The 12,860-nt window shown below is 41.5% G+C and overlaps 1 protein-coding gene across 2 annotated transcripts in view; it reads right to left on the bottom strand.

Moving 5' to 3' along the window:
* Window positions 1–12,860, bottom strand: part of FAM3C (FAM3 metabolism regulating signaling molecule C) — a 54,767-nt gene that overhangs the window by 6,415 nt on the left and 35,492 nt on the right. For both annotated transcript variants that reach the window (XM_075065392.1, XM_032796210.2), the window contains exon 6: window positions 1,259–1,317. In XM_075065392.1, coding sequence (XP_074921493.1) covers window positions 1,259–1,317 — 59 coding nt within the window. The remainder of the gene's footprint in view (window positions 1–1,258; window positions 1,318–12,860) is intronic.

Raw genomic sequence — 12,860 nt, 5'->3', positions numbered from 1 at the left:
AAGACAGACAAAGAGGAGCACTGCCGTCTTACTGACTGAGCTATTTATGCAGCAGTAGAAAGATGAGTGTTTTTTTTTCAATTTTAAGAACAGTAAAAAAAAAAATGGCAATTTGTACTCAGACCTGCTTCCTGTATCAATTTAATAAAAAAAATTAGCTTTCACTACTTTTTATCCCTAGTAGCAATGAGTGTGTGGAAAACAGGGCACTTTTTGCAGCTGACTGGAAATTCCATGGCAGCTTCATTTAAATTAAACAAGCGGAGGATTTCAATGGATTAGATATGAAAATGAACACTACAACCTGTTGTTCATTTTGATCTAAGTTTATTTTATGCTGTTCCACGGTCAGTTTTTGATATGCATTGAAAATACAAAAATCTACATCATAACTGCATTGTAGAAGATAGCAGGGCACTTCAGCTGCTCCCTACCTAACTGCCAGATTATGGTGTCTGGTCAGATGGAGACAGACAGTTTAAGATTGAGGCATAAGCACATTAGCTGGATATTTCTGCTAAAATCATCATCAGTGAAATAGCTGACAAAGTTGACACTTAAATGGTCATCTTTACTACTGAAACCGTGTGTGCGTCTATCACAACATATAAATTTTTCAAGCTCATCCCCTTCACAATCATATGTACAGAATTTTTCTATTTTTTAATGAAAGCTTAAATTCTGGAACATAATCTTGTAATAACATTTGGTGGAAAGATTTGTGGCTATAGAATCATGGCATGAAACTTATCTATGAAAGAATGACTGATTCTATCCTGGCATTAATCAATGGAACTTTTAACTAAGCTCCACTGAAAACAGGTGCAAGAAGATTTTGGCTCATGGAATCTATACTATTGGTGGTGTCACATTACCAAATAAAGAGCACCTTTTGACTTTGGAAGCATAGCAGTTTTTCCATTTTACATGTAAACAGAACATATTAGCTGATAATCATTGAGATAAAATAAACATGGAGCCTGTGAACCCATTTTACAGTAAAATTTTTAGACAAGCATTGAACTAAAATTTGAAGCTTTCCACACTGCATTTCTAAACTACAATTAAGAGATTTTTGCAACATTACTTTCAATATAAATCTGAGGATTTGCTTCCTATGACTCCCTCCCTCACTTTTTCTTCTTTCTCTATCTTTGCCTCCTGGCGGTCTTTCTCCCACCCTCCCGAAATGCCTTAAGGGCTATTTGAAAAATGGTCTTGGAATGAAAATACTTTGCGCATTTAAAATATGACTTACCATTTATCAAAGCTATATTTATTCCTCTGCCAACATTATTCTTTACACCACTCATTAAACTGAAACAAAACAAAACAATGTTTACATCAGAATTATGACACACTTCTGATACAAGCATTTCATATTTTTAAAAAGGCAACATTGAAAGTTGGTGGTAATGAACATAAATCAGAAGTTAGGAACTGTAGAAAACTGATAAGTGAAATCAAGGGACACAAGAAGAAACTTATGAGCAGAGTTAAGGATAACAAGGAGTTTTTAAAAATATATCAGAAACAAAAAGAATCCTGACAATGATATTGGTCCATTAGTAGATGGAAATGATAGAGTGATCAACGCAAGAGGCAGAAGTGTTTAATAAATATTTAAATTCTGTATTTGGAGGGGAAAAAAAACAGATGATGTAGTTTCATTATATCTGAAGAAGTGGGCTGTAGCCCACGAAAGCTTATGCTCAAATAAATTCGTTAGTCTCTAAGGTGCCACAAGTACTCCTTTTCTTTTTGTGGATACTGACTAACACGGCTGCTACTCTGAAACCTCTCATTATATTGTGTTAACACACTTTCCATTCCACTCATGTCTCTGTAGGTTGTTAAACAGATGCTACATTAGTCATACATTTTTTAAATGAGCAGGTCCAGATAACTTGCATAGAAGATTTTTAGAAGAGCTGGTTGAGGAGCTTGCTGGACATTAACGTTTACTTTCAATTAGTCGTGGAGCACTGGGAAAGTTCCAGAAGGCTGGAAGAAAGCTAATGTGCCAATTTTTAAAAGGGTTAAATGAGATGTCCCAGGTAATTATAGGCCCGTCAGCCTGACATTCACCCCAGGCAAGACAATGACCTCGGGCAGATATAGGACTCCATTAATGATGAAGTAAAGGAGGGTAATGTAATTAATGCAAATCAATACAGGTTTATGGAAAACAGGTCCTGTCAAACTAACTTGGTGTGGATATAATGGACTTAGACTTTTCACTTGGTACCACACAACACTTTGATTAAAAAACTAGAATACAAAATTAAGATGAGACATTAAATTGATTCAAAAGTGGCTGATAGATCCACATGGTGATGATTCTCCATTTACAGTTACATTTTGAAATCTGTTTCCCACGGGGTCCTGTATGGACTGGTTCTTGGCTCTACACTATTTAACATTTTTATCGATAACCTGGAAGAAAAAAAAGTCATCACTGATAAAGTCTGCAGATGACCAAAAATTAGGGGAGTGGTAAAAAAAATGACGATATTCAGAGCGATCTAGATCACTTGGTAAATTGGACGCAAGCAAACAATATGTGTTTTAATATGGCTAGATGTAAATGTATACATCTGGGAACAAAGAATCTAGGCCATACTTGCAGGATGGGGGGGACTCTACCCTGGGAAGCAGTGACTCTGAAAAAGGATTTGGAGGTGGTGGCAATTGGGTAATCAGCTGAATACAAACTCCCAAGTGTGACACTGTGGCCAAAAGAGCTAATGAGATCTTCAGATGCATAAACAGGGGAATTTGAACAGGAATGGAGAAGCTATTTTACTTTTGCATTTGGCAATGGTGCGACTGCTGCTGGAATAGTTTGTCCAGTTCTAGTGCCCACAAGTCAAGAAGGATGTTGATAAATAGGAGAGGGTTCAGAGAAGAGTCATAAGAATGATTAAAGGATTAGAAAACATCCATTATAGTGATAGACTTAAAGGGCTCAATCTATTTAGCTTAACAAAGAAATGGGAAGGGGTGACTTGATTACAGTCTCTAAGTACCCACATGGGGAAACAAGTATTTAATAATGGACATTTCAGTTTAGTGGAGAAAGGTGTAACACAATCAAATTGCTGGAAGTTGAAGCTAGACAAATTCAGACTGGAAATAAGCATACATTTTTAACAGTGAGTAATTAATAATTATAACAATTTACCAAGGATCTCGGTGGATTCTCCATCACTGACCATTTTTAAATCAAGATTGGATGTTTTTCAAAAAGATATGCTCTGGGAATTATTCTGGGCAAGTTTTAGGACCTATGCTTTACAAGAATTCAGACTAGATGATCTTAATGGCTCTTTCTGGCCTGGGAATCTATGATTATGCTTTTATGGAAGCTCTGAATTGAGGCTAGGGAACGGAGTCATCTTTAATTGTTCCCTGTTTGACTTGGTCAGCTGACTTCTTCTATGATGACTATTTTTGATAGACTAACCATGTTTATATGGCTGGACTGTTAATTTTATTTCTTGATAATTTAAGAAAACATTAAGTACATTTTTGGCAAGTTTATTTGCTTTAAAAAGTGGTAAGAATTGACCTTAAGGATACAAAATGTTATTGGAAGTTTTAATAAAACATACAACTTTAACAAGATTTCATCTCAATGCATTTGAAGTAAAAGACAGGCACTTATGTACTAGGTCCTAGTAACTAAGATATAGTCTCTGTTCAGATAAAGATTTAAACACAATTTTGACCAATATTCTATATTCTTCCAGTAATACTATAGAATTTGGCCCAAATGTTATGCTTTTTTATAAATATACAACCAATGGAAATGTTTCCAATTCCAATTAACTAGGATATGAGAAAGTGAAAGCAACTAGTCCTGTTTTCATTGGTCACATGAAAAAAATGCAAAAATGGTTAAAAATGCACAATAAAAAAATAAATGAAATGTGTAAAAAGTTTCAGCACACAGAGTGCAGTTACACTGCAATGGCAGCGTATACAATGGCAGCAATCTATAATAAAAAGTTATTTCACTGCACTCAAAGATATATTGGGCAGTTCAAAGAACATACAAATAAGGTCCCTGTAATAAACAGCTAACAAGTTAAAAAGAAACAAATGCGGGTGAAAACAAATTAGATGACCATGAGATAGAGTTCGAGAAGGCTGCACAAATAAGGTGCCATAGCTACTCTTAGGCTCTGATGCCAGAAAGCACTTAAGCATGTGTCTAAACTTAGGCATCTGCTCAAGTCCCACTGACTTCACAGTGAGACTTTAGGATGTGCTTACATGCTAGCCTGAATAGAATGCTCTCCTGAATTGGGACCTCAGTTTGTGCTCACTTCTTAAGGAGCATGTTTTTCTGATATGCTTTAAATTTTAATCAGTTTACTTCTCTGGTCAGTTATTTTCAGTCCAATTTTGCAAACCCCATTGGAGAATTTGCTTCTGAAGGGCAGTATCCCTGCACACACAACAGCAGCAACTTGAGCTTCAACACAATGGCCCACTATTGTTCCCCCCCACTGATGTCAAAATAACATCTATTAAAGTCCTTCAATCTATGATGCAATCCACCTCTGCTGAGACTGCAAATAAAGGCATTACTTAGTGCCAGTTCTGGTAGACACCAGCTCATTTCAGATTGGGCACAGAACAGCAATCAGTTGATAGTAACTTTGTCACTGTGACTGTATCTGAACCAGTAATTAGAGATTAAAAGTCCCATATTCCTCTACTAGTTCCCTGAGTTATATAGTCTGCCAAGAATTTCGAGTAAAAATACAACCCACAACAGGATTTAAACTCAAATTTTAAAATATAAGGCAAGCAATTTTCTGCTAGGCTACAAAGTTGGGCTCTGGTTAAATCTCAGGGGATACCAGAGGTATTTTGGTGACTGATGGGCTTCCATATTTTTCCATTAATGCAATTGAAACATATGGCAAATGAAAATACCTGTACAAATGTGAATGAAAAGGGCAGTACAGTTCTAAGTACATTCTTTGGTCATACTAAATTCTCTGTGTAGACAAAGTTTTGTGAATGTTTAATTTACCATGTTTTTATTCAACACAAATAAAATCAGAAGAATTTCCCGTTAATTTGGCTATAGATTTCTTCACAAATAGGTGCCTATTAAGAGAATGCAATGTTTAAGTGATCACTTGTCCATAAAACCACAAAGACTGAAGTTACAGCACTCTGTACTGTAAGGGAAATGAACTTGGGAAATCCAGTGTAATTCTTCAAGTAGATGGAGCCATGTATTCCACATGCATGTGCCCAGCACACCAGAGCCAGAGAATCTTGCCTACCAGTAACCTCAGAAGGATGGTGCTATACCTTGTGGCCACAACCCCTCCCCTGGCTAGATGAGGTTGCACCATCATGACTCCCCTCAGTTGCTTCTTACTGCCTGTGACCAGAGTCGGAGCTCTTGTGTAGTTTTTAACCTCACAATTCATCTCTCTCTCTCTCTCTCTCTCTCTCCCTCTTAGTGACTTACTCTAGTTGCATATATTGTAGTTAGTTAGTATCCTAGTGTGAGAGTTAGTTCGCTTAGTTAGTTTTTCCCTGATGATACTGTCACCAGGATTCAAACATTCAAACACTAGGTGTTGCTTTGCTTAGGTGAAACCTGTGTCAAGGAGCTGTGTTTATTTGCAAATACACCTCTACCTTGATATAATGCTGTCCTCAGGAGCCAAAAAAATCTTACCGCTTTCTAGGTGAAACTGCGTTATATCACACTTGCCTTGATCTGCCAGAGTGCGCAGCCACGCCTCCCGGAGCACTGCTTTACCACGTTATATCCGAATTCATGTTATATCGGGGTGGAGGTGTAGTTCACAAAACAATAAGATGGCAAGGGATATTCACTTACAGCAGCAGCATCTCAAACAGGCCATATGGCCTGCATTGGCACTGAGGTCTGTGTGGGATCGGGGGTCACCTCAGGTTCAGAGAGGGCTGATGTTTCGCACTTTGGAGCTGGCACCTCTCTGAAGTCATTCTCCGTCTAGTGCACCAAGGAAAACATTTCATAATACCAATGAAGACCACTGCAGGCTCATGGAGAGCCTTCCTTCTCCTCCTCCAGAAAGTATAGATTGGCACAGCATTACTGCTGGCATGCAGCATGACGCAGGCCCTTCCAATCACTCCCTGCTACTAGGTAGGGAGATGAGAGACCCTATACCATCCCAGCTCTGGCGCTGGGACGTCCGTTGAATCCAGTATTGGCAAAGGTTGTGATGGCACCAGCTGTTTTCACACTAACAGCATATCAGGCAGCAATGGACCTCCTCTGCCTTTCTGTCCTGAGCTCTCCCTTGGTCCAGAATTTAGGCCAGGCTACAACATTTACAGCCCCGCTGTCTGGATAGGCTGTTGAACCCTTGGGTCTGTGGGCACTACATCTCAACGTTCCCTGTGCTGTAGACTGTAGAAGCAATACCAGCACTGGACTCGGCACAAGGGACCTCCTCAGCACCAGAAGCTCTTTGGCATGCTGCTGTTGCAACATTCTCTGCCCTCCACCTCTGCTGACTTGAGAATTGACATCATCTTCGGCACTGGAAACAATGGAGGTACACTTGGTGCCGGCAGTACCATTTCCACCAGCAGTACTGGTCCCTCCTTAGTTTTGGGCAACAGATTAATCACACTGCAACCTCAGGGTTGGCTCTATCCTTATTCCCATAATCCCAAGACGCCTCGGTGTCCAGGTCAGGACACTCCTGCTGATCTCCATCACCCAGTTGGAGGCTGTTTATGGAGCAACATGTGTACCAGGATCGGCAATCATCTTGCTGTAGAGAGAGGGGCCCATGGCCTGATGTCTCCTCACCACTAGTGCTCTACCCCTATGCCCAGTGGTCTCCATGGAATCAGTGGAACATTCCTCAGTCACGGAAGTCTCAGCTCACTCCAAGGTGAGATAATTAGGCAGGCTGGTGGCTGGGGCCATTGATGCATTGCAAGCTCAACTACTGGAGGCTCTGCCAGGCGAGGGTTAATTGGAGTTGTTCAATGCAGGTCCACCACTTCAGGAGCAGGCTCCAGCCCTTGCAGAGTAAACTGCCTCCTCCTCATCCCTGGATGATTCAGCAATGTCCAGTTCTTCCTTCCCTCCAGTACTTGAGGACTTCAAGACCTACCAGACCATTTGCAGTATGTGGGTGCTTCCCTGGCCATTCAGGCAGATTTCCTGCAGGAAAATACCCACAAGTTACTGGATATTCTGCAGCCATCTGGCCCAGGAAGGGTGGCTCTCCCCATCAAAGACATACTTCAGGAGCATGCAAAGGTTGTTTGGAGCATGCTGGCTTCAGTGCCACCTACTACAAAGCAATTGGAGAAACACTACTTTTTAGTGGTGCAGAGACTTGAGGGTTTTACTCCCACCCAGCCACTAATTCCCTGGTTGTAACCACAGTTAAACAACAAGGGCTCAGCAAGGCAGGTTTAAGTCTACCCCTATGCACAAGGGCTTGAAAAAGATGGACTCACTGGGTAGATAAATCTGTATCTCCTCTTCTCCACAAATGCAGATTGCCAGCTAGGAGGCACTGCTGTCCAAGTATGATTTTGTAAATTAGTCAGCCATGTTTAAATTTGCAGACCAGCTGTCTGAAACCTTCAGGGATGTTTTGGGTGTTTATCATGGGAAGCGACTTTGTGGCCAAGACGGCGCCATAGTCCACGCTAGATGGCGCAGACACTTCAGCCAATGTAACAGCCTTAATGGTAACCATGAGAAGGTCATCCTGGCTGCAGAGTTCTGGAATTGCTCCAGCATGCAGCAGGACATAGAGGTCTTGCCCTTGATGATGGACTGTTTTTTTTTTGTTTTGTTTTTTAAAAAAGATAAAATGGATTGAAACTCTGCACTCCTTCAAGGATTCTAGGGCTAACCTATATTCCTTGTACAGGGGCTGCACCAGCAAATCAGAGGCGCTATGATAGTGGACAACAGCAGCAGCAACTGTACTGCCTGCAATACCCCTTTGGGTAGACTTTCCCTCCCACGAGAAAGCAGGAATACCCCAGAAAGGGACTCAGGTCCCATATGCGGAAGCATCCAGGTCCAGGATTAGGCCAGTCCACAACTCTCCCCAACCAGCTACCACGTGCCCATTTTGACTCACTGGTCCGGAACAGTAGTCCAATCATGACTTCTACCAGTCCTCCCCTATCAGGGACAGCCTCACTCATTTTCTCAGCAGTAATCGAGTCCCAAACACTAACAGTTGGGTCCTAAGCACTGTCAGACTGGGGAAGTTCCCCTCCACACCTCCTTCCCACCCTCTATGTTTTTAGAGACCCCTTTTATGAGATACTACTCCCTGACCAGGTCCAGTCTCTTCTGGCTTTGGGAGCAGTGGAAGAGGTTCCTCCGGAATAACAGGATCAAAGTTTTTACTACCTGTATTTTCTAGTTCCCAAATCCAAAGGAGGGGTAAAACCTATTCTCAACCTCTGCAACCCTAACAAATATAAGAGGCACACGAGATTCTGAATGGTCATCTATATCTTCCCTGTGTTCTCTCAGAACTATTGGTTTGCTGTTCTGGATCTTCAAGACACTTATTTCTGCGTGGCAATTTTTCTGAGCCACAGATGATTTCTCTGATTTGTCAAGAAGAATTGTCATTTTCAGTACACGGTTCTGCCTTTTGGTCTGTCTTCTGTCCCCAGGTTATTACCAGATGTAGGGTTACAGTGAGAGTGTAACTCACAAAGAAGGTAATCCATGTCTTCCTGTACCTGGATGATTGGCTACCAAGAGGCAGAGTCAAAGAAGTCATCCTGCCTTATGTATGCATTACATTGCGCTTACTCAACCATCTGGCTCTCACCTTAAACACTGGTAAGTTAACGTTGGTCCACGCTCACAAAATCGAGTTCACTGGTGGCCCTAATAGACTACAAGTTTGAGAGCTTTTTTGCCAACTGACCGTTCCCAGACAATTTGTTGTCTTTGTCTCAGTCTGCAGTCTCAACCTTCCATGACAGTTTGGATGTGTCTGAGGCTCCTGGGCCATATGTCAACATGCATGCAGTCGGCTTAACTTCCAAGATTGTGCCTTCAGTCTTTTCAAATATTGCCCAGGACAGTTTACCATCCAACTCTCCACACCTTGGATAGGTTGGTCCATGCCTCCATTGATCTTGACTCTTTGCACTGGTGGACAGTTCAGGGTTTTCCCTTCATCTGGCCTTTCCTGATCATGACTGTTGTCACTGATGCATCCCTGATAAGTTGGGGAGAGCATCTGGGGTTGTTACAGGTTCAAGGTCTGTGGTCGGAGCAGGAAGCTTCACTGCATACCAATGTGCTGGAAGTTCAGGCCATATATAATGCCTGTCATGCTTCCCTAGACCTCATCAAGTGTTCGGTGGGTCACGTACTTACCAGCACCACCACTGCAATGTATTACATGAAGATTCAAGAGTGAGCACACTTCAGAGTGTTTTGCCAAGAGGCAATCAGGTTATGGCTATTCTGCATCAACGAGTATCTCTCAATAGCTAATCACTTGCCCAGAGTCCAGAATCATCTCGTGGACCATCTCAGCAGGAATTTTTCCCTATGTCATGAGCGGTCCCTGAAGCCCAGTGTTCTGCAAATCATTTTCATGGCTTGGGGCATCCTGTTCGCTATGAAGGACAACAGGAAATCGAGCAGTCCTCAGTCTGGGCTCCCTGACTGCCTTTCACATGAGCTGGCAGCCGACGCTCCTGTATGCGTACCCTCCGATACCGAGCATTTCACAGGTCATCCTGTGACCATCCACAGCTGAAAGTGGATCAGGCCAAGGTCATCCTCATTGCCCCATGGCACTTTTTTTGGCCCTCTTACTATGTTTTTTAATTTGAGAATATACCTTTAAATTGAACCTCTATTATGGTGTCTTTAAAAACTTTCCATGCAGCTTGCAGGAAATTCACTTTTGGCACTGTACCTTTTAATTTCTGTTTAACTAACTTCCTCATTTTTGTGTACTTCCCCTTTCTGAAAGTACATGCTCCCTTGGTAGGCTGCTTTGGTATCTCTCCCCCTCCCCCAGGATGTTAAACTGTATTATGGTATGGTCACTTTTACCAAGCGATTCAGCTATATTCACCTCTTGGAACAGATCTTGTGCTCCACTTAGGACTAAATCAAGAATCTCCTCTCTTCTTGTAGGTTCCAGGACCAACTGCTTCAAGCAGCAGTCATTTAAGGTGTCAAGAAACTCCCTCTGCATCCCATCCTGAGGTGACATGTAAACAGCCAATATGGGGATAGCAAAAATCCCCACTGTTGAGTTTATTTGTATAGCCTCTCTAATCTCCCTCCCTTTCACAGTCACTATCACCATCATAGTCAGGTGGTCAGTAGTATATTCCTACTGCTATATATATTATTCAAGCATGGAATTACTATCCATAGAGAATCTATGGCACAATTTGGTTCATTTAAGATTTCTACTTCATTGGACTTTACACTTTTTTCCCCCATATAAAGTGCCATTTTTTACCCTGGTAGGATCATATTCCATTGATTATCCTCATTCCACCAAGTTTCTGCGATATCAATATCCTAATTTAATACACGGCACTCAAGTTCACCCATATTAGTATTCAGTACCTGTTGTTGTGGTTGCTTGAAGTATCTAGCACTTGCCAGAACACAGCTAAAACTACATTAACTCAAAAATAGTCTCTGCTTTCCTTCAGTAATTACCTAATCTGTTCTCTGATCTGATCAGATTAAAAACAAGTGACTAATATCAACAAAGGAGGATTAACTATTTAGGGAATTTTACAAACAAACATTCTACTTTAGTATAATTTTACTGGAACATAGACAAACAATTGTTTTCTACTAGAACAAAACTGCCTTCAGGGATCAAACGTAAAAAGAGATATGACAGTATTCTGCAGTAATCATTCAGACCAATCCAGTACTGATATTATGAGATGCAAGGTTTTGGAACCATATCATCTCATACTTTCATGGATCTTGAACTGCACCAGCTCTACAGGAAAATTGTATTTTCCCTCAAAATCGCCAACCATCCAAAAGAAAATTTCCTAATGAAGTTTAGTCTGAAATGTCAACAGATTTTGGAACTCAGCATAAAGCAAATGCATTCATTTATGTTGAATGTTCACTTACCTCTGTAACAGTACTATTCAATTTGACTTGCTTTATTAGTTGGCTGTTTGCTGTACAGTAACTCCTCACTTATCCCAGTTAACGTGTTTCCTTGTTAGGTTGCTGATCAATTAGAGAACATGCTCGTTTAAAGTTGTGTAATGCTCCCTTATAACGTTGTTTGGCGGCCGTCTGCTTTGTCCACTGCTTGCAGGAGAAGCAGCCTGTTGGAGCTAGCTGGTGGGGGCTTGGAACCAGGGTAGACCAGCAGCCCCCACATGAGCTTCCCTAAGTTCCCTATGCAGTAGCTGCCCAGCAGGATATCAATTGCCAAGTAGTTCAGCTGTCCCTCTCCCCACTGCCATGTACTGCTCCTGCCTTCTGCCTTGGAGCTGCTCCTGGGAGCCTTCTGCTTGCACTGCACAGGAGAAAGGGGTGCTAATATCAGGGTGTCCCCTCCCCCAAACTCCTGAACCCTATCTCCACAGAGCAAGGGGGGACAGAACAGGGCTCAGGACGGAAGAAGCGTTCTGGCAGCAGCTTTTGTCTCAACTTGCTGACCTACTTAAAAAGACAGTGTACTTAGAATGGAATCTGCGTACTTAAGGGGTAATGTGCATGTCACACACACGGTGTCTCTCCCTCCCCCCCTCCCTCCTCCACACACACACACACACACACACACACACACACACACACACACACACACACACACACACACACACACACACACACACACACACACACACACACACACACACACAGTGTGTGTCTGTCCCTCTCTGCCATGCTGTGTCTCCCCACTCCATTCCTACTGCCTTGTAGTGTGTGAGGCTACACTAACATGTTAACCCTTGAGGGCTCAGCAGAATGCTAGTTCATTATTTAGCAGTAAAGCATTTCCTGGGAAATATCCCACCCTCTGACTTCACCATCTCAACCAAGCTTCACAGTCATCATTGCTGTGTACAGTATTAAATTGTTTAAAACTTATACTGTGTGTATGTGTACACACCCACCCACATCCACTCTAAGGTCTCTTATCTGGCAAAAAAAATTTCATGGACCCTAATCTAACCTCCTTCTGCCCCCACATTTACATTAATTCTTATAGGGAAATTGGATTCACTTAACATGGTTTCATTTAAAGTAGCATTTTTCAGGAACATAACTACAATGTTAAGCGATGAGTTACTGTACAAACAGATCTGAATAATCGCCTGAGCGCAGATAATGAAGGGCAATTTAAAGCAACCATAAAACAGCTGCATTATCTAAAATGAATTCTTGCAAAGTGGCTAGATCTTTCTCCTCACCCTCCAAGTGGCAGCAGCAGTGATAGGCATGTACAAATGTAATACTGAATTTCTCAAACGAGGGCTGGTTTTAGAATACTAATCCAAATATTGAGTCAACATATGTGAGCTTTTAAAATACAAGTCAAAGGCACTGTATTCAAAAATAAAGACCTCTATAAATATAGATTCTTAATTGTGTATATAAAACCAAGAGATATTAAAAGGCACCCTCATAGGAAGTTAGCAGAGGTAATACACTTTTGGCAAAAAGTACTGTAAATTGATGCAGAAGATCCTATTCAGATGATGCAGGATAATAGTACATCATACAAACAGAACTATTACGCTATTTGTTACTAAGAAGTGCCTCTTTCTTTTTATCACCTGTTCCAGAGGAGAATCTGACAATTATTACAGCAGAAGCT

The sequence above is a fragment of the Chelonoidis abingdonii genome, chromosome 1 (assembly GCF_003597395.2).
Source record: "Chelonoidis abingdonii isolate Lonesome George chromosome 1, CheloAbing_2.0, whole genome shotgun sequence".
NCBI lineage: Eukaryota > Metazoa > Chordata > Testudines > Testudinidae > Chelonoidis > Chelonoidis abingdonii.
The sequence above is the reverse complement of the archived record's forward strand: the minus strand, read 5'-3'. Positions and strand labels throughout refer to the sequence as shown.